Source organism: Melopsittacus undulatus, chromosome 1 (assembly GCF_012275295.1).
Source record: "Melopsittacus undulatus isolate bMelUnd1 chromosome 1, bMelUnd1.mat.Z, whole genome shotgun sequence".
Lineage (NCBI taxonomy): Eukaryota > Metazoa > Chordata > Aves > Psittaciformes > Psittaculidae > Melopsittacus > Melopsittacus undulatus.
Genome location: NC_047527.1, coordinates 34,412,772 through 34,433,644, shown reverse-complemented (window position 1 = coordinate 34,433,644; position 20,873 = coordinate 34,412,772). Strand labels below are relative to the sequence as shown.

Below are 20,873 nucleotides of genomic sequence, written 5' to 3'. Positions count from 1 at the left end.
TCTACAGACATACCATTTAAACAACTGCATTCAGCTTGATTCCTCAAGCATTTTCAGGACATGCCTTAAGTACCTGGATGGTGGCCAAATCGCTGAACAGCCCCAAATATCCTATCAAAAGGAAGGAGTTTCAGAGAAAGTTTGATCTGATTGTTGCTTTTGTTAACTTGATTTAGAGCAGCTTCTCAAGGCTCCAACTAATGCTGCTCATCACTGCATGGAGTCATGTCAGCCTTTTCTATTTCGAGCTCTTCAAAACAGCCTAAGAAAGGGGAAGGGGGGAGCAACTTGCTCAAGGTCAGTGTCATAGCAGGATCTCCAGACTGCTGAACTCCCTAACATTTTAAATGCTCATCAAGAACCCCACAAGCAGATCACTGTCTTCTCCTCCTCTTCTGACTCAACTAGTCTCTCGATACTGCAGAAAGAAACTCCAATCCAGGTCCTTGGGGAAGCATTGCAGTGGGGTTACCCTACAGCCAAAAACCCTTCAAGAGTTTCTTTTACCTTTGCTGATGCCCTGACAAGTGTTATTAACCTGTCTCTGTCCCTGCCAGGGACTCAGTGGGAAGTGCATGTGACAGCTGGTAGACATGAAAAGACAGACATATTTCATATTCCATGTTTAAGTAAGGGCTGTATATAAGGACAAAACTCAATATATATATATGTGTGTATATATATATAAACGAACAACCCATAGACTACAAAATACTCAATACCCTTCAGATTAGATGAGTACATTTTAGGTAACATATACATGTGCTTTCTTTACACTGCTCCTTTATTTGTTGTGCAGTAAGTTTCAATACAGTGGTAAGTAAAAAGGACTGAAGATGCAGTTTCCATGGACAAAACCCTAAGGGGGTTGATGTAATAAATGAAAACAGCGGTTTTATCTGCTCAGGTTCATGATTTATCTGCATGCATGGGTCTGAAGCATGGTTTCTTCATTAGAAGTCTTGTTTAGCTGCCTTTATTTCTCCCACTAAAATACATCAAATTTTCTTCCTCCTGAGACCTATTTAATATTTTATTTAATTCATTTGATATATGTCTCAGAAGCATTCTCCTTCTCACATTTTTTACTTGCAACATAGGTAAGAAAAGACTTGATTCCAAACTCTTACATCTCAAAACATAAGAAAAAGCAAAGATGTATATGGATTTTTAACTGATCTCAGATCTGCGGTGGGCCAAAATAAAGCTCAAGTCACAAGCTGAAGGCTACTTGCAGAATGGAACCAATTTTGGTTTATTTCTTCAGCCTCTACTGGTATCTACTGCAGGAAAAAGGACCCCATTCTTCTACTTTTTTGATTCCTTTTCATTCATCTTGAGAACTAACCCATGTGAAATTAGGACAAGTGACAGCTGGCCATGAATCATTCTTCCAGGCTTCCCAGGTAAGATGACATCATATCAGAAGACCAAAACAGTTTCTTCCGTGAGACTTCCTTTATCGAAGCTGCACGGATTTTCAGGGATGGCACTGACCTCTGTCATGACAGACTACAACATCACTGATACTTATTAATACAGAACAGAAGACATGACCTACTAAATCATCAGTCTCCCAGCTACTGCCTAAGTGAAATTTCTGTCCATCGTGCTATAAAAAGATGAAGCCCTGAAACCAATGGGAAGTATAAAATGTACATTGCATCTCAGAATAAGCAATGCTAAATGACTTAAGACAGATGCGATCCTCTTTTCCTTCCCATTATAAATGAAATTACCTCAACTGAGAAGCCTGAGGCATGATCTCATGCCAAAAAGCCTGCTTAAACTTGAAAAATAATTAAATGATAGTGCACTCCTGCTGTAGGCCCCCTTTGCTAGGGTAAATGACACCTAATGGGAAAGCTGTTATCAGCTTACAGCAAAATACTTTTGTCTACATTATCTCGACTCATTTAATATCTTTCTGACATGTGGAATACAAGGCTGCTTCACTGGTGAAGTGTTTCCTCTACAGAAAATTAAAAGTTTCATGTATGAAAAGCTCTAATTTGGTAGATCCTTTAATATATTAGTATAGGATTTTGTAGAAAGTATGGTACACATTTAGGCAGTTACATATCAAAGAAACATCTAAAATTAGATATACAGAAGTTTTAATTTCTGTGAAAAAAAAAGTACTGGGAAACGTTCTCCTAAAAGAATACTTGTTTTCTGTGTATCTATTGTGCCTGTAGAGACACAACATGACCTGGAAGTGAAATTATGTATGGAAACAGAGAACTAGCATCAGCAAACTCATTCAGATGCAGAATACCTGTATGTATATACCTACAGGATGAAGCAGCCCCTCTGTCCTGCTATGACTTCACCTGCAATGACTAGGAAGGAGCTCAGCAAAGACTGAACTACCCTTCCCTCTTCCCCAAGTTAGTGAGAAAACCTCGACAGAGTAGACCTGAACTACTTCTGTTAATCAGAGGCCAGTAGGTTTGAAGTTAAAAAAAGACCAAACCAACCAGCCGTATGCATTTAGGAGAAAAGACCATGTACAGGGACTCAAAAATAAGGGAATAAAGAGTCTTAAAGAAGGAAGTAGACAACATGCTCTTCTTCCTTCTCCACCACTTTGCAAAGTAGCTAAAGGGATAACATGGAAAGATCTGATATTGCAGGTTTACCTTGCTTGCTCTGTGCCTTGATTAAGATGCTGTTCTATAAGCTAATAACTAAGAAAATTCTAGTCTCCACTTTTCAATTTACTTCCGTAGAAATTAGCACTAACTTCAGGTACCTTGAGAGTACAGCTATAAATGCAATGTAGAGCAAATCAATATACATGTGGGTGAACATTACTCAGAGTTACACTGGATTTAGTCTAAAACCAGCATATTGTATTTACTAAGCCTTGCCTACCTAATACAAAGACTGATCATAAATGTATCATTAAAAAATCTACCAATGACTATATCTTCGACTGATACCCAATGCAAAAGATACATTAGTGTTCATGTCAACAAAGAAACACTTGACGTTTTGAGCTTAAATTACATCTAGTGGTACAAAGGACATTTCATGGTTTTTCTTAGTCCCATTGCATTCATCTGGCTACCACAAAATGGAAGAACCAGCATTTATACCATGGAATCCAGGGAGGACACAACAGCATTGGCAACACAACAGCATTAAGGCACGTTCATTCTTGTCTTATGCTGTTCAATATTAAAACACTTTTAAGCCTATATTGTCAATTCCCAATGTATATGCCTCACAGTAATTAATTTTTAACAACACTACCCTTCCTTCTGCAGCATTTTATTAATTTTTAATACTTTCTGTTACATTTTACATTAACGGTTTACTTCTTGAGTAAAATAAAAATCTCTATTACTTGTCAGTCTTTTAGTCTCTTCATGTTTCAAAATCCGCATAGATTTCATTTGTCATAGCCTTCTGTGAATAAATAGCTTGCAGTGAAAATAGCCAGGAAAGCTGTATGAAACAAATAATCTCTCTTAATTAGCTTACCCAAATATGTGAATGCACTTGAACTCACATACTAGAGTTCTTTTCACTTGTTTCACTTTATTCTGTGAAGGGCAACTTAAAGGAAGTATGACAGTTACGAACTGTAAGGTGCACAAATATGTCTAGTAATAGAAGTCCTATAGCTATAGGAAATAGGCTACTGGTTTGTTACAGGTGCACACTAAACACTTCAATAATTTAAGTAAATGGATGTCTTACACTCATCACTGCATTTTGCAATTTTAGGTGATGACCACCCATTAAAACCTTGATAGCAAAACATGCTATTAAATACAGAATGTCAACTCTGCCTTCAATTACACTTACATAATTCTATATGACCTTGTATACAAAATATAAAGTATTTAAAAATTAAAAACAAACTTCACCTTTAACATTCTTTCCAAATCCCATAGAGGCAGGAACTGCACTGTCTGCTTGTATTTTACTATTTGTTTTCTCTTTCATCACTTCATCATCACTTGAAACATCATCAGAGTTCATCTTCTTTTTCTTTTTCCTTTTTTTATGTCGAGGAGGGAGTTTTTTCGGAAAGGTAAACATGGGAAATATCACAAGGAGCATTGCAATGGCACAAAGGAGAAATCCACTCCACCTAATGCCAGGAGACAGGAACAGAAATGAAAGCTAATGCATTACAAGAAATGAAAAAAAACAAAGTGATCCTTATAGGCTGTACTGGCTGGAAAGACATATTTGCAAAATATGGAACATTGACATTAAGAGTAAAAGATTGGAGTGGGTGAGAGCCTTCACTGCACTAAAACCCTTAATTAGAAGATGTTTCTGTTGGCATGTCTACTCATAAAGGTATTCATGCAGAACCTACCAAATGCTATGAAACAGTGTCAGCTTTGAGTTCCCCTATTTTTCACTTTTGGTAATTATACAGTACCAAGTGCTGAGAAGCAGATACTCACTTTTACTTTCCCTTTCTAGGGTAATTTCCAATAAAGTGATACTGTATTATCTAGAGAATGTAGAATTCTACAGTTATAGAATCACGGAATGCTTTGAGTTGGAAGGGACCTTAAAGATCATCTAGTTTCAACCATGCTGCCATGGGCAAGGACACCTTCCAGTAGACCAGGTTGCTCAACACCCCTTCCAACCTGGCCTTGAACACTTCCAAGGATGGGACAACCACAGGTTCTCTGGGCAGTCTGCTACAGTCTCACCACCCTCACTGTAAAGAACTTGTTCCTAATATCTAACCTAAATCTCTGCTCTGTCAGTTTAATCATTCTCCCTTGTCCTATCACTACATGTCCTTACAAAAAGTCCTTCTCCAGATTTCCTGTTAGATCCCTTTACGCACCAGAAGGCTGTTATAAGGTCTCTCCAGAGTCTTGTCTTCTCCAGGCTGAACAAACACAACTCTCTCAGCCTGTCACCATAGGAGAGGTGCTCCAGTCCTTGGATCATCTTGCTGGCCCTCCTTTGGACTCGCTCCAAGATGTCTACATCCTTCTTCTGTTGAAGAGCAGAACAGGGTGGCAGGATCACCTCCTTCAACCTGCTGGTCACGCTCCTTTTGATGCAGCCCAGGATACGGTTGGCTTTCTGGGCTGTGAGCACACACTGAAGCCGGCTCCTGTTAAGCTTCTCATCAACCAACACCCCCAAGTCCTTCTCCGCAGGGCTGTTCTTAAACTCTTCTCTGCCCAGCCTGTAGCTGTGCCTGGGATCCCCCCAACCCAGGTGTAGGACCTTGCACTTGGCTTGTTTGAACTTCATGAGGTTGGCACTGGCCACTTCTCAAGCATGTCAAGGTCCCTCTGGATGGCATTACTTCCTTCCAGCGTATCAACTGAACCACACAGCTTGATGTCATCAGCAGACTTGCTGAGGGTGCCTCAGTTCCACTGTTCATGTCACCACAAAGGTGTTGGAAAAGACTGGTCACAACACCGACCCCTGGGGGACATGACTCATTACTGGTCTCCAGTTAGACACTGAGCTGTTGACTGCAACCCTCTGCATGTAGCCATTCAGCCAATTCTTTATCCACCGAATAGTTCATCCATCAAATTGATGTCTTTCCAGTTTAGAGACAAGGATGTTATGTGGGACAGTGTCAAATGCTTTGCAAAAATCCAGGTAGATATCATCAACTGCTTTGTCCCTATCCATCAGTTCTGTAGCCCCATGATAGGCCACCAAATTGGTCAGGTATGATTTGCCCTTAGTGAAGCCATGTTGGCTGCCACCAACCATCTCATTATTTTTCATGTGCTCTAGCATCATTTCCAGGAGAATCTGCTCCATGAAATTCATATGCATGTGTAATGGTTTGTGTGGTAAACAGCAAAAATAAATGCAAAGATAAACATCAAACAGCCTTGTGTATTGCCATTTTTGTTAGAAAGATTGCAGGGGAAGCTTTTGCAAGGCAAATCTAAGCGACTGAAAGTTTTGACTAGTTTTGATATTATGTAAACAGAAAATCCTCCACTCATTTTAGCTGATAACATACATGGATTAGAAAGCAGACTTTTAGGAGGATTATTCAGCACTATCAGACAGAGAATAAATCACTAGACCGTACAAAAATGACCATCCCTTTTAGAATCTCAAAGTCAGAAGCTAAAATGGCACTGATCAAAGAAACAAACTGTGGCAATAATACACAGAAATCTGAAACCACCCACTCAGGAGGAAACAGCAAAGGAGACAGGGCTGACATAGCATGAGATGAAATCTAAAACCACAGGGACTGTTATGGTAGCATACCAAGTGCTGGAGATGTCACAAATGCAGCACTGGATGAAATTATCTGCAATGTCTATACTTCACATCTTCCTGGAGAAATATTAAAGAATTGAAAAACAGACAAAAGACATTATCAAAAATAATATGACCTTTGAAGGTCCCTTCCAACTCAAACTATTCTATGATTCTATAATAAGGACACCTACAACAGGTGAAATGAGAGGTCAGAACAGGAAATGAGAGGTCAGAACAGGATACGTATTAATTAAAAAGCCCTTGATTTTCTGTCTTCTAAAGTCAAAGAAAATATGCAGGAGAATACCTCAAAGGCATATGCACAAGCCCTAGGACATCAAATAAAAGCAATTAAAGCCAAGGAAGGACTAGATAGTGCTGAAGGAATTCCTTTAAACTTCTTGTGTGGAATGCTGTTGAAAGACTATATGGGAAGATCCAAGTATTAAACAGATTCAGAACCAGGCAAACACTCCGACAAGTATCAGCAAAAGAAAATTTGATTCAAAGCAGCTGACAGACTGCCAAGGGCTACTTCACAACTAATGAGGTCCTTATATAGCATATTAACAATTCTCAAAGACAACTTGCACTTGGCCTTGCGATGGATGATCTCTAACAGATATCCCTACAGTTACCACATTTGAATAACAGCAATTCTAAACATTTGATGGGCTGGCACAGACAGCTGGCCTGAAATTTAAAAGCCCAGAGCACCTACTGGTAGCCCAGGTGTGTAAAACCCAGGAGCACAAGCCCAAGTTCTCTGAAAATCAAGGAAGAGTCAGATCAGAAATAACCCTGAGGAATAACTACTTACTTTGTTTATCAAGTTTCACAAAAGATGAACCAAGTTAACTACCCTGCATACATGCAATATACCTCTGACAAACGACCACCTTAAGTAAAAAATAGGCTTTACTGCAATTTTTGTAGCCTTATATCACAGTTACTGTACTCACTATATTGCCTGACATCATTGCCTCTTTTAATAATATGGTGGGGTTTTTTTACTGAGTCCCTGCGATAAGTTGCACTAGAAACCTTACAGCTGTAATAAAAAAAAAGATGGGAACAAAAGACACTAATTCACTTCATAGGAGAAAAGGCTAAGAAATCTCAAATACAACTGCCCATTAACTTATCTCAACTGGACCCTACTTTTTAAAAGTGTGTCATCTGAAGTAAGTGTTAGGCTACTCTTATATTTCAAATTGTTAGATTACATAAATAAAAACAGAAAATTACATGGTCCCTGAAAATAGATTTTGGTGGAAATCTATTTATCACTGAAAAATAGGAAAGTCTATACTTCCAGGGTTCTCTGCAACCAGGCAGTGAGTGGTTAAGGACAAAAGATCAATCCTTACACCATTATGGTCTCCATTTTAACGGGTAGACAAAGCTTCAGAAACAGAAAAGAGAATGAGGTGCAGATAGTATGAACACCACCAAACTTTCATGGGAAGCCACCACAGACTGTGAAACAAATTGCCAGAGATCTGAGCAGGGCACAGTCTTCAAAAATTTGAGAATAAAAATTTGGATAGCCAAAATTAAGACACTAATACAAGCACCTGGAACACCCTTCAGGGAAAGCTAAACTCTATAATCAACTTGATGGAAAAAGGAAACTTTGAATGACTTTTGCTTGTCTATGCTGATTAGAATACAATTTGCCTGCTGAAAGGCTATGACAGCTGATTTCATGCCCTTGCTTCAGTCATATTTCCATGACTTCTGCTGGCACCCCCATGCAAAGTTGAAATCACCAACACATTTGTTCAGGTGATATTAAGCTTGGAGATATATAAAATGTATTTAGCAATTTGGCATAAAATCTGCATGCACAAACTAGGCTCTTTTCTCTATTTTGCTTGCAAGGCCTTGCATAGTAGATGTTTTGTAAGCCTGCCCAGAGAAGTGGTTGTAATAGGTGACTTCTCACTTTTGCCATGGAGCTCAACAGTTACAATATTCCCACAGGATGCTGGGGATCCATCCTGGCACTGGCCATGCCACTCACTGCTTTTGATGAAGAGTAGTTAAACTTGTAATTCATGAGCAAGGACAGGCATATTTTTTGACCAATCTCTCTTACACACTTGGCTATGACACCACTGGATGTTTACCAAAGCTAGCTTTAAACAACCAGTATTGGCCATCCATATAGACTGGTGCAAAAGGCCCAAGAAGCATCAAACTGATGTGCCCATGCTGCTTTGGTTACTTTACCTTCACCAGAGCTGCTTAAGCTGTTAATAGGTATGCCCAGATGATAAGGCAGTTGTATCACTGGTTGCGTTATAAAGTCAAAGCTTTGGTTTAGGCTCGGTGATTTCAATTAACAAATATATTTACGGGTCTGTTCACAAGTTTCTGTTGAAAAGTAATGCTCTTGGACTAAGATGAATAAAGCAGGACTAAATCTTCAAAGGTTTATGAACACTACAAAGAGAGAATTTTCACATCAAACTGTCAGGAAACATCACTGCAGGATAAATAGAAATGGATATGAACTGACTGCAATGGCTCAGTGACAAACACTAATCCAGTGTACAAGAATGAATGCTACACTCCACAACTACAAACCAGAAGACTCCTTCCAGGATAACGAACTTAAGTGTTTCCTGGGCTTGCATGAATGCTTCAAGGCAGATTTATGAATTATCTGAGAAAAGACAGTTAAAGCCTCCTCAAGATGTGCTTCTTCAAAGAAACATTTACAAGGAGGCTATACCTCAAAGGCTGCCTGAAGCCATCAGCCAACAACTATAGCTGTCACATCTCAGTGCTGCTTGAAGCATACTATTTATTAGAAAATAATGTGATGGTTTACATCATCTGCTGCCTAAGCACATGCTATCACCTTAAAAAGCAAGACTGGAAAGGCCATGTTCTGATGCCATCCTATCTCCTTCTTCTGTACCAGGGTAAATTAAGTCTACTGTTTCCCATCCAGGCAGCAGAGCTCAGTGTTTGATGCTGTCTGCTACGGAATACCAAATAAGGGATTAATCCATCTTCCATGAGGAAGGGCTCAGTCCTGGTCAGCTGTGATCCCAGATGGCCTCCTGCAATACCAATATCCTGTCCTGCCATCAGTCGGATCTCACAGTGTCCAGAGGCAGTTCAGAAGCAGCCAGAAGCAGGTTTTTCATGCAGTGTGCCCATGAGCTTCTGTGGCAAACATTTCCTCTCTGTCAGAGGCTAGTTTGTAGTAACCAATAGAAGCCTCCTCTTCCTTGGTCTCCTTCTACAGCTTTAAACAAGCCCTCAAGATATATGATTTCCCAACCTGTCTCAATTCCCTCCTGGCCATTTAGAGATTAGTTTTGAAAAATGCTTGATCCTTACCAGTTTCCAATAAATCTTGGGTCACTCTGGTCAATATAAACAGTTGTCCTAGGATCAACATAGAAACCAATAAGAAGTCCTCCCAGCAAGTATCCAGCTGCAGGACCGAGTGCTCCCATTACATACATGATGGCTGAGGAAATAAAAGGTCAGGGTTGTACATCAGTAAACTGAATGTTTCATTAGTAATTTACACATAAAATCCAAAAGTAAAAGATGCTTCTTAAAGCAGGAAGTTTTGCATGCTAAAAACTTAGGAGCCCTTTTTTGCAGCCTTCAAAGGTAAAAACTTTTGCATAAGTAGCATATTGATTAGAAATTTTTATGGGTATTTTCAGTCAAATTATGAAGTATATGCTTTGGCATTTTGGAGGGAAAGCATACTTGACTTCAGCATTTTTCATATTCAGTAACACTTCCTTTGAGTCAAAAAAAAAACTTAATACATAAATAGAAAAAACGTAATTAATGGTAAGCAAACAGAAAAGCAAAGGATAAAAACTGTGTTAAACACCAAAGAACAAAGTACAACAATCCAACTTACCATAAGATTAATACTGGGTTTAAAAGAATAATCCAAATTATAAAATCAAATATTCTTATTTCAGAGATTGACAGAATTATGATTTTATTTGTGTAGCCACAGACTTGTCACTGTTTCACATACTGATACTACACGACCATATATAATGTATTTCCTGCAAGGCACCTGCCTTATTTAGAATATCTGATCTTTTATGTTTACAATCTTACTGCTATTTTAAAAGAGATTTCCTAATTTAAAAGGCAAGTAAAATGAGGCAGGGAGACTACATCTTAGAATGGCGCAGGACACAACTGTACCTGAGATACAGGAAATCTTTCTGCATCTCCCAGTAAAGGCATAGCTGTGAGGCACCAGCAGGAGCAGCTAAAAACATCTGGTCTGCTTGCTGACAAGTACTGAGTGCTGAGAATTAGGAATCCTATTCTAAATTCCAGGTTTTGAAAGGTAGATAATTTAAAGGCTGTCAACATTAGCCTTGCCCTTAAGCCTTGCCAGTTCTACTCCTTTCCTCTTCTACGTCTGCAAATCCCAAATCAATTTTTTACCTAAGCCAAGGTTGGTTATCACAACTGTAAATTCAGACACCTTTTACAAGATCCATATGATCTTGACCACAAAATTATGACCACAGCCATCTTGCAAAAACTGCTGTATTGTAAGGAACCAATTGTATCAGCTGAATGTTCACAAGTTCACAATCCCTGACGGGATTCATCCCAGAGTATTGAAAGAGATAGATGTTATGACAGGACCCCTCTTGATCATCTACCAAAGGTCTTGGGAGTCTGGGGAGGTTCCTGATGACTGGAAGCTAACCAATGTTATTCCATTCTACAGAAAGGGCAATGAAGGGAAAGTCTTCACCACAAAATCTCTTTATTTCCACATAGTTTCTGTGGACCAGTCATCCTCTATGATAGTATGCAGCCTCCATCCTTTTTGGTCCAAACCTCAATCTGACATGCTGCATCCTGGACTGCAGTAGCTGAGAAAGCATAACTGAGTTGTTAGAGCTTAGGTTTCTGCATTATTAGTTATAGTAAATTATATCTCACAAAATAAGCAAAATGAAATCACTAAATTTGCATGATTAAATGAAAAGAACTAATACATTTTCATCTTACATTTTGAAATAAGAGAAAGAAGAAAAAGTATATTCTCATGAGTAAAAAGGGGCTGCTATCTGAGAACTGTATTGCAAAGGAACAAAATCACAAAAGCTGCCACAAAAAGTAAACTGCTCATAGCAAAAAATGCTTCTAGACTACAGATCAATTAAACATATTTACCACTTTTAAGTTAGTCCTTCTTAAACACACTTTCAGTTTTCATGAAACTGTAATTTCCAGTAATTAGATTTTGCTGAAGTCCTTTCTGTATAATGGTTTCTAGAATCATGTTCACTATTTAAACTTGTGCCAGCCATGTTCCCTTCTGGATTGACTGTAAACAATTTCTGTATGCCTAAAGTGTTCCATCAGGCATTGTAACACTGCTCCTTAGCAGTAAGTTGTTAGATAAACCCCACAGTAACTTTACTTGCAAAATCCACATCATAAGGATGTGAAAAAGGGGGGGGGGAATAAACAACTTCTACCACTATAATAAATTTTGTTTTACAAATGTTTGCTTAGAAGATTGATTCAAACAACTACAGCAAATTCAGATCTCCAAAGTTTACAGAGGAAACACAAAGAGAGGAAAAGAGTGACCTAATCCATTCATTTCAGTATGCAGAAAAAATACTTGTGCTGCATTTATTCAGCTTCAATTCCACCACTGAAACAGGCAAAATGCAGCAACTGCTTAGGTTTACAAGCACTACCCAGTCTATTTTGTACACCTGGTAACTTCAGAGGGTTTTCTTCCTAAGCAGAAATACTGTAAAGTAAATATAAAACTGACAGCGTTCACTGTGCTCCATTAGACAAGGGAATGCTATCAGCAATTTCAAAAGCATTTTAAAATTACTATATGCTGTTCAGACTTCAAGGGGTTTTGTAATATAACTAACAGACAACATGTAACCTTCTGGATCTTTCAGGAAACAGAGAGCCCCCATGTGCCTGGTCCAAGGCAGGCTAAAACCTGTGAGCAGATGAGTTCCACAGTTGACATTTTACTACACTTTACAGCATCTTCCTCAGCACATAGTACTGGCCACTATCAAAACCCAGACAACAAGCACAATAAACTGATTTGGACTTCTAAACAGGACTAAAGATAGATATTTCAAAATTATGTACTCAAAAAATCTGCCCCAAACGTCCAAACCTTGTTGGAAACGAGGAAAGAACCATCTCCAAGAGTCACTCTGGCAGGCTGCTCTAGGCTCCTGGACCCTTGAAATTCTGATCACAGCCCTCACAGCTGTGCACTCCAATGTCCAGGAATAAAGAGGCTCCTGATTCCCAACCAGGCTACCAAGACTACTGGATGATACAGAAAAAAAAAATACTATATGGGAAGGTTCAATCAGGGCATCATCAAAACTGAACCCACTTCACAAATGAAAAATTCTATGGAGAACTGTTGCATAAATTTTCCACTCTGGTCACTAGGATGTCTCCAGCTTCTGGATGAAAAAGGTTCTAAACATGTAGATGATGTAGATGGCATGTAGATGCCTTACTTTCAGCTCCCTACCTGCCATTTCAGATAGCTCTTTTTGGTCCTGTCTCTTTGGGCCACGATCTACGATCTTGATCTGAGGAGTTGCACTGACTCAACAGCTGACAGGTTTCAACAACAGAACAAATATTTTTATCAGGGGACATATAGCTGGAGTACTGTGATGCGGGTATCTAGATGCTTTCTTAAAACGCACTTAAGGAAGTCCAGCATTTGTTTTTTAACCTCTTAGCCATAATCTTGACTGGTGCTTAGATATGCAAGTTGTCTTAAAATTTCTTAAGTCATAAAAAGGTATGCTATAAAATAGCAGTAATATCCCCTTTCCCATGATAAAATAGAAATTATGTACACACTACACACTGTAGCTCTACTCCAAAGAATAAGCCGTCTTCAAAAGATTAAATTAAGAAACTATTGTTAACATAGACATATGGGCTACAACATGCATCTGATTCTCTTCTGATTAGTCTTAATTGAAATGAAAATCATACCCCTCAGAGTTACTGCAGCAGCCATGCATGTTTAAGGCTGGCAAGTCACCACGTGCACTTCTCTAGGAAAGAATATCTACAGATCACCCACTTCTAGCTGTTCAGTTTCGAAACTGCAGCTGGCTATGGCTAGCCAGCCTTAGCCACAAACATCCATCACAGCGAAGATGCTGGATGGAAGAGAGGGAGTCAAAGCAACAGTAACTGAAATACACATGGAATTTACCTACCAAAGCAAAACAAGATTAAGCAACGCCATTCTTCTCCACTGAAAATTTATCCTGGGACATGCTGCAATTCTGACATTCTGACGTCCGCAATGCTGCCATTCTGACAACATTTGACAAAATTATAATATTGTCAACTGCTTCTGTTCATAGGAGATTCTTCTTCAACAGATGAAAGCTTTACATGAAGACTACTGTAGCAAAGTCTCTACAACTACAATAAAACGGACCACATACTCTGCAAGTCTGAAAATCCCTGTGTTCACATCACATGCATGAAGTAACTTTGTTGCCAAAAATTTATTTTTTTGTTTTAATCTACCTACACTATAAAAATACACTGAGACAGAGAGATCATAAAAATACTTTGAATGTCCTCTTCCTCCTCTAATCACACCAAATGACAACTTCAATACATTTTGCATACGGCAATACGTAGCATGTCCCTATGGCATCCTCAAGTGCATACAATGTTAAGCCCCTGACTGTGCCTTTTTAGATTAGTGATGCTAGAACCAAACAATTACAAGCATCACATTGTGCCTAGATGAACAGAAAGTACACAACATTAGTGAGCTACAACAAGCCTTTTGGCCTCTGGGTTCTTAAAAGTCCACTTTGGTGTAAAAAGTAAAAACAAAGACAATAATTGCTCAGCCCCTCTCATCTCCTCTGTGTGCACACACATGTCACCACACAGAGTTCATCACTGGATGAGGAGGAACATTTCTGAAAGATCTCATTGTTCAAAACTTGGCAGCTCACCATTGTAGTACAACTGTTCATTTCATACATGTGTAAGGCAAGCAGAATTTGACCTTTATTCTATTTTCAATGGAAGTTTTAGAATTTGTAAAATCCTGCAAAACCTACAGTGTGCATTCTGGAGGAGTTTATACCTATATACATAGATAGATAGACAGATAGACACAGACAGACAGATAGATATGCTTTTTTTTTTTCCTGTCAGAATAGGATGGCAATTTTGAAGATTTTGCAGTCACAGAGAAGTATAATCCTTCTATATCTGCAGATTTCATTTTTTTCCTCCAAAAACTTAACTGTCGTTAGTATGAGGGTCTTGACTGGAAAATCAAGAAATACAAAAGATAAAATTAATATCCCATAGCTATAGAATGGGAAGTCCAGGAGAATAATTTATTTCATTGAAGCCATAACTCAGTGTCCTACACTCATCCTGAAAGAAACAGCACAAGAGAGAATAAAAACAACAAAAGAAGAAAACATTCATATGAATTCACAAGAAGAGCCCCACGCTAATAGCTACCTGGGGTTACCATAGGATTTTACAAGCAAAAGAAACATCACCATACTATGGTACCATAGCATATTTTCTAATCCTACTAGCAGCAAATTCTCTTGAAAGCTGATCTATGCCTTCACTGGAGAATAAATAGCAGGATGTTTCTTTAGGGTGTAAAGCAAGCTTTATTTTCCCCACAGAACAAAGCTGACAGGAAGAGGTTTCGATGGGGAACATGTCTCGGCTCTCTCCTGTCCCTCTCATGTCCCAGCACCATGATGGGATAGCAAAGAACAAACATAAAGCAGCTTTCAAAGAAACATTGGTCTCATTCATAACAGCATATTTACTTCATCCTATCTAAATTCACTCACAGAGAAGCTACCCCAAAAACTATAAGTTTTAACCACTCTTTTGAGCCTGAAAACACAAAACAGAGAGGAATTGTGAGCAGAAGTCAGGCAGACTTCTCAAAAGGTTTTAGGTCAGGAAATCAGTTTACTTCCCGCTTTTCTTCATGAGCACACAACCAAGCCTATCTATACATGCTTCAGGATTTTCTTCTTTAATGTGGTTATTTGCTCAGGAAATAGCAATGCTTTGAGCATTATTGTAGTTCAGATGATAATGTACAGCTCAAATCTCTAAATCACTTCCTTTCAAAATATATTAGTGTTACCATGACTTTAAAAGTCTCTCAGACCCAGTGCTCCACTCAAAACAATAAACAGAGCAACAAAACTACCCCAGCAGCCTCCCTTGATCTTTCTATTTTCACAAGCAGATGCCACAGATCTGGGAGATAAATTTCTAGAGGAGCACAACCAAAGCATAATTTTACATTCCTACTGTGAATTAATACCTAAAATGAATGGTCCATCTTACCACTCCATTAAATATGCTGAAATCCGAGTATGTCCAGTGACTTGCCAATGCCAGATGAAAAGCATTACATTTCACTTTTCTCTTACAGATTTATTACTAAGATATCATTTGGATCACCCCCTGGCTTAAACACCTAAGCTGCTTTATGCTTTGTATTCTCCATTTGTGGTCACGTTCTAAAACATTACAACCACTTTCACAGGATCCAATTCTAATATTACAAAAAAATCCAGGAAAATAAACCCAAACCAGAAAGCTAAAATAGGCTGCCTGTCCCAAAGTGTACCACTCATACTTACTGTCACAGCAATGCCACTCCAAGTCACTTGCTTTGCTGTGGAGTCACAGTATCTATACAGCAATTCATCTCCACCAGGTGGAAGCAAGGACAGGTAGACTGGGAGAAATACTGAGAAATTGTCCAAGCAGCCAGAGATCAGGTGAAGAAATCTTTTCTTGGGCCCAGGGAAACTTCATTAAGTTCAACAAGGACAAGTGCAGGGTCCTGCAAATGGTTTGTGGGCAATCCCAAGCAGAAATACAATCTGGGCAGAGAATGGATTGAGAGCAGCCCTGAGGAGAAAGACCTGAGGATGCTTGTTGACAAGAAGCTCAACATGAGCCAGCAATGTGTGCCTGCAGCCCAGACATCCAACCATATGTTGGGCTGCATCAAAAGGAGCATGACCAGCAGATAGAGGGAAATGATTTTCCCCATCTACTCTGCTCTCATGAGACACCACCTGTGGTACAGCACCCAGCCCTGGGGTCCCCAACACAAGAAAGACATGGACCCATTGAGGCGAGTCCACAGGAGGCCAGGAATATGATGCAAGGGCTGGAGCACCTCTCCTATGAAGACAGGCTGAGAGAGTTGGGGTTTTTCATCCTGGAGAAGAGAGGGTTCTGAGGAGACCTCCGAGCATTTTCCAGGGCTGAAAGGGAGTCTGTGAGAAATCTGGAGAGGGACTTTTTACAAAGGCATATAGTGATAGGACAAGGGGGAATGGCTTTAAACTGAAGAAGGTAGAAATAGGTTAGATATTAGGAAGAAGTTCTTTACTGTGAGGGTGGTGAGGCACTGGCACAGGTGGCTCCCCAAGAAGCTGTGGATGTCCCATCCCTGGCACTGTGCAAGGGCAGGTGGGATGGGGCTTTGAGCAACCTGGTCTACTGGAAGGTGTCCCTGCCAATGGCAGGGTGTTGGGACTGGATGAGCTTTCAGGTCCCTTCCAACCCAAACCATTCTATGAAGCTGTTGGCTGTCTTTAGCAGATACTGCAGTATCCTGTTTACTCAACACTCACTCTTTCTGTTAAGTCACGTCAAATGGGAATACCTCCGTCTCTGCCTATTAATTGCTTGGGTTTGGTTTTTTTAATGCTTTGGCAGTTGAGACCACATTTACACTTAATTTTCATTAGGGACTATCCCCAGGCACATGCTTAAGGAATCTGTTGATCTTAACATCTTCAAACTAATTTTAATTTCTTTAGCATTACTTCTAATTAAACTGAAGTGAGGCTGGGTTGTTCATTTGCATCTGATACCTTTTTCTTTAGGTTATCATAACTGACATACATCAAGCTGTGAAATCTGAAATTTGGCCTGCAAGCATCTGCAAGGTCTCTTGCCATGTAGATCATGAATAAGTAAATGAAAGGAAGATACTGAAGTATTTTTAAATCCTATGAATTTAAAATTGCAGTGAGAAAGCCCAGATCCATAACTACAAGAGCAGCAGAACCTAACCCCGAAGAGTATTCCAGAGAGTTTCTATCTGTCCTAGGTTTCTATCACATTCAGGCAGTCTAACAGTGTAAGCAGACAGGAATATAGAATTTAGGTCTTTTTTGAACCGGGAGAATGCACACACTCCTGGAGGAAAGGCAGAGAAGAGCCTGGTGAGATTTATCAGGCACAGGACCAGATGTTAAGAGTATGTCATCATGCCCCATAGGAAGAACCAGGACTAAGTACCAATTCCTTAGCACAATCTATGTACATTAAATACCTAATGTGTATGGATCTGGGGTTCATAAATCAGGTAATGGCATTGGTAAATATCTGATTTTCAGAGGCAGGTTTGATACACATTTTACATACTTCAGCATTATTCAAAACCAGGCTTTTTGTGCCTAGGAAAGAAACTGAGGAAGAAATGGAGATAGACCAAATATCTACTGAAAGGGAAGGTTAGGTGTGACAGTCAGAGAGTTTCTATATATACTGACTTCACCTTTGTCCCACCAGCAAGACAACAGAAGAAAGAAGTAAAGGCGGAAATTACTTCAATGTTCTCAGAATTAATTTCCTTTCAAAAATTTGTTTCTGCCTAGGAGGCACAGATTAATTATTGAAAATGTTGGTGATTGCTTTTCCCTTGACTACCTCTTGCTAATAGATTGCAAAGCAAAGCAAGCCAAATAGCATTTCTTCTTGTTTTCTTTGCAAATTGTGCTTACATTTTCATCTTTCAACTGAAACAACAGGAATTACAGTTCATTACTCGTATCTGACTGAGAATCTGCCTGTAAGCAAAAGCACATTATTCCAGTAATTTGCAGATGACCCTGTTACTTTTATTAACATTTATTGTGTTACTTAAGAAGTTATTCTATGTTCTAAAAGGCTGAATGCTGCAATAGACTCAAAAAAAAATCAAACAAAAATTGGCAAAGTGAAATGCAGAGTCATATAGCCATATTTGAAACCATATTGAAAATATTATTACAAGTCAAAGAGTCTGAAAAACATTTCCATTTATGTGTAACAGTTATAAATAGCAAAGGCTATTTATTTTGGCGATAGGACAACATCACCATTTTATGAAAACCTCCAAAGTTTCAAAATTTGCTCTGTATTCTCAAAGGAACAAATATTATTTGGGCATTTTCACGATATTGGAATTAGGTTGAAGTGGTGATTTTTTTTTCTAGAAAAAAAATTGGAATTTTGGGTACTGGGCAAGGGGTCTCTCCTTCTCTGTGTCTCCATAGAGGGATCATAAAATAGACATGAGAGATTATGCAACTTCGTGTTCTGCTTGGAGACAACAAAGATTTTTCTGCAGCACCAACATTAATTTCTTCACCGTTCAAGCACAGTCTCCTTATCAACCACAGATGGATGATGGAAATAAAAGGCTTCCCCTTCCTTCTCCACCACTGCCCACTACAAAAAAGTTTTTGGGTTTGATGCAACAGCAAAATGTTCTTAATGACTCTAATCACAGCTTCTAATAGAATTAGAGCAGGACAATTAAAACCACCTAGAAGAAAAAGGTGCATAGCCAGATCTTCAATAGCCAAGGTTAGATATCTAGTTTGATACTATCTAAATAACAGGTTTTGCAGGAAACCCAGGCCATGACAAGCCTAACCACAGACCACAAGGCCTTAGCATCAGTAAAGCAAAAGAAAGCTCTGTATATCCCTTTGGCAACACCACATACCAGGACCACTGTGAGCTTCTAAGTCCTGACTTGGATTCACTGAACTAAAAGACTCCTGGGATTTAATACCTTGAATGAAAGAAGAAATAATCCTGAGTTAAGGAAAGGGTTATCTTCACCCTTGTGCAGATATCCCAGACTACAGAGAAATGCCAGCAAGAAATGCCCCAGCACCTCCTTCCCCATAGTTAAGGAGCTAATGGGTGCCCCATGAAGAAACAAATAGTTCCCAAATGACCCTAGCATACAGAAGCACAGAGCTGCTGTTGTTGATCCCTGAAAAGGCCCTGCTAAACCCCCTTGATCAAAGGATGTGAAGTTTTGTTATGTATCTTTTGGTTTGGTTTTGTCTGTGTCAAGTAAAACAACTTGATTTTTTTTTAAATACTAACCTGTATTCCTACATTAAGATCAAAATAATGCAATGTAAGTTAAATATAAATATAAAAAATAAATCTACACAAGTAAAAATATTCAATAAATATACCCCCAAAATCAACATTTAATTGAATAATAATTTGCCAGGGCAAAACCATCGGAACATCTTTACCAGTGCTAGTAAATAGCATAGTTTAAACACCAAGTGTAGCATTGGGAAATTTATTGCTCCTATAAAAAGTTCTTGTCAATATCATAACTACATTTGTCTTCCTTTTTAAGATATAAATTGTCACTGTGATTTAAGGCTCCATTTGCAGCTTATTCCCAGTCACAGTAAGTTATGTTAATATGTTAATAAATTATGTAAGTATTACTAACTGGCGGTGTTAACATTTCCAAGAGAAATGTATATTTATATTACAGGGATTCTTCCTGATGTTCAAAAATACATTTCCAAACACCATGCATGGTTGATTTACAAAACCTGAAAAATTCAAAATCAGCTATACTTACAGTAATTAGGCAATTTAATTACTCAGCTGACATGTTTTGTGGAAAATCAGCCAATATCCTTCAATTTAGTCTATGATTTTTTTAATTAATAGTGTTAAATAATAGTGTTAATTCCTGTGTCTGTCTTCCATGAGTAGAACTAGGCATGACAGCTTTGTTTTTCAGCTACTTAGTTTAGCAGATTATTAGGCATACTGTTATTCTCCAATAGTAAAAGATGTTTTTGCATTTAGCAGACAGATGTGGTGGCTAGAGGCAACATACAAATGACTTTTCACCAATTTAAGGCACACTTTCATAGCAGTAACTTTTTAACAAGAAATTAACTGTATTATATTCTTATGAAAGTGGCAGACTCTCTATTACCTGTAAGTGGTTCATTTTAAGCTAAATGGTTTTATATAAATAGAGCTTTGCATAGGGACAATGCTCTCATGAAATCTGATTCAACACAGATATCAGAGTAAATTAACATTAACAGTCCTTTCTGGCTCAGTAAAGCAGGAAATTATCCTATAAATTCTCTTTTCACCTCTAACAGTAGATCTTGCAAAAAGTCATCTTTCTTTGCGAAGAAGGATGCCAAGAGACAAGAAACTTCTTTACCTTTCTTTCTTGGCCATGCTGCCTTCAGACATCTCCAAAGTCTTTACCCAGATAAGAGAAGGACCAGAGCTGACCCCCTGTCCTTTACATATTTCACTGCTGTATCAGTTGACCATTTAGCAGAGTGAGACCCAGAATACGTGGCAGGTGGGGAGCTGCAGGCTGTCCTGAGCCACCCTGAGGCATCTCTACGAGCTGACCAAAAAGCAAGAACATCCAAGAAAAACAGGAGCTGATACTGATGCCTGAAGTCACAGAGACTGCTCAGCCAGGGTTA

The 20,873-nt window shown here is 38.9% G+C and overlaps 1 protein-coding gene across 1 annotated transcript in view; it reads right to left on the bottom strand.

Moving 5' to 3' along the window:
- Positions 1–20,873, bottom strand: part of SLCO5A1 (solute carrier organic anion transporter family member 5A1) — a 63,317-nt gene that overhangs the window by 25,066 nt on the left and 17,378 nt on the right. Inside the window, exons 2-3 of the mRNA XM_034066177.1 lie at positions 9,595–9,727; positions 3,879–4,105 (exon numbers count right to left, since the gene is read on the bottom strand). Of these exons, the coding sequence (XP_033922068.1) occupies positions 3,879–4,105; positions 9,595–9,727 (360 nt within the window). The remainder of the gene's footprint in view (positions 1–3,878; positions 4,106–9,594; positions 9,728–20,873) is intronic.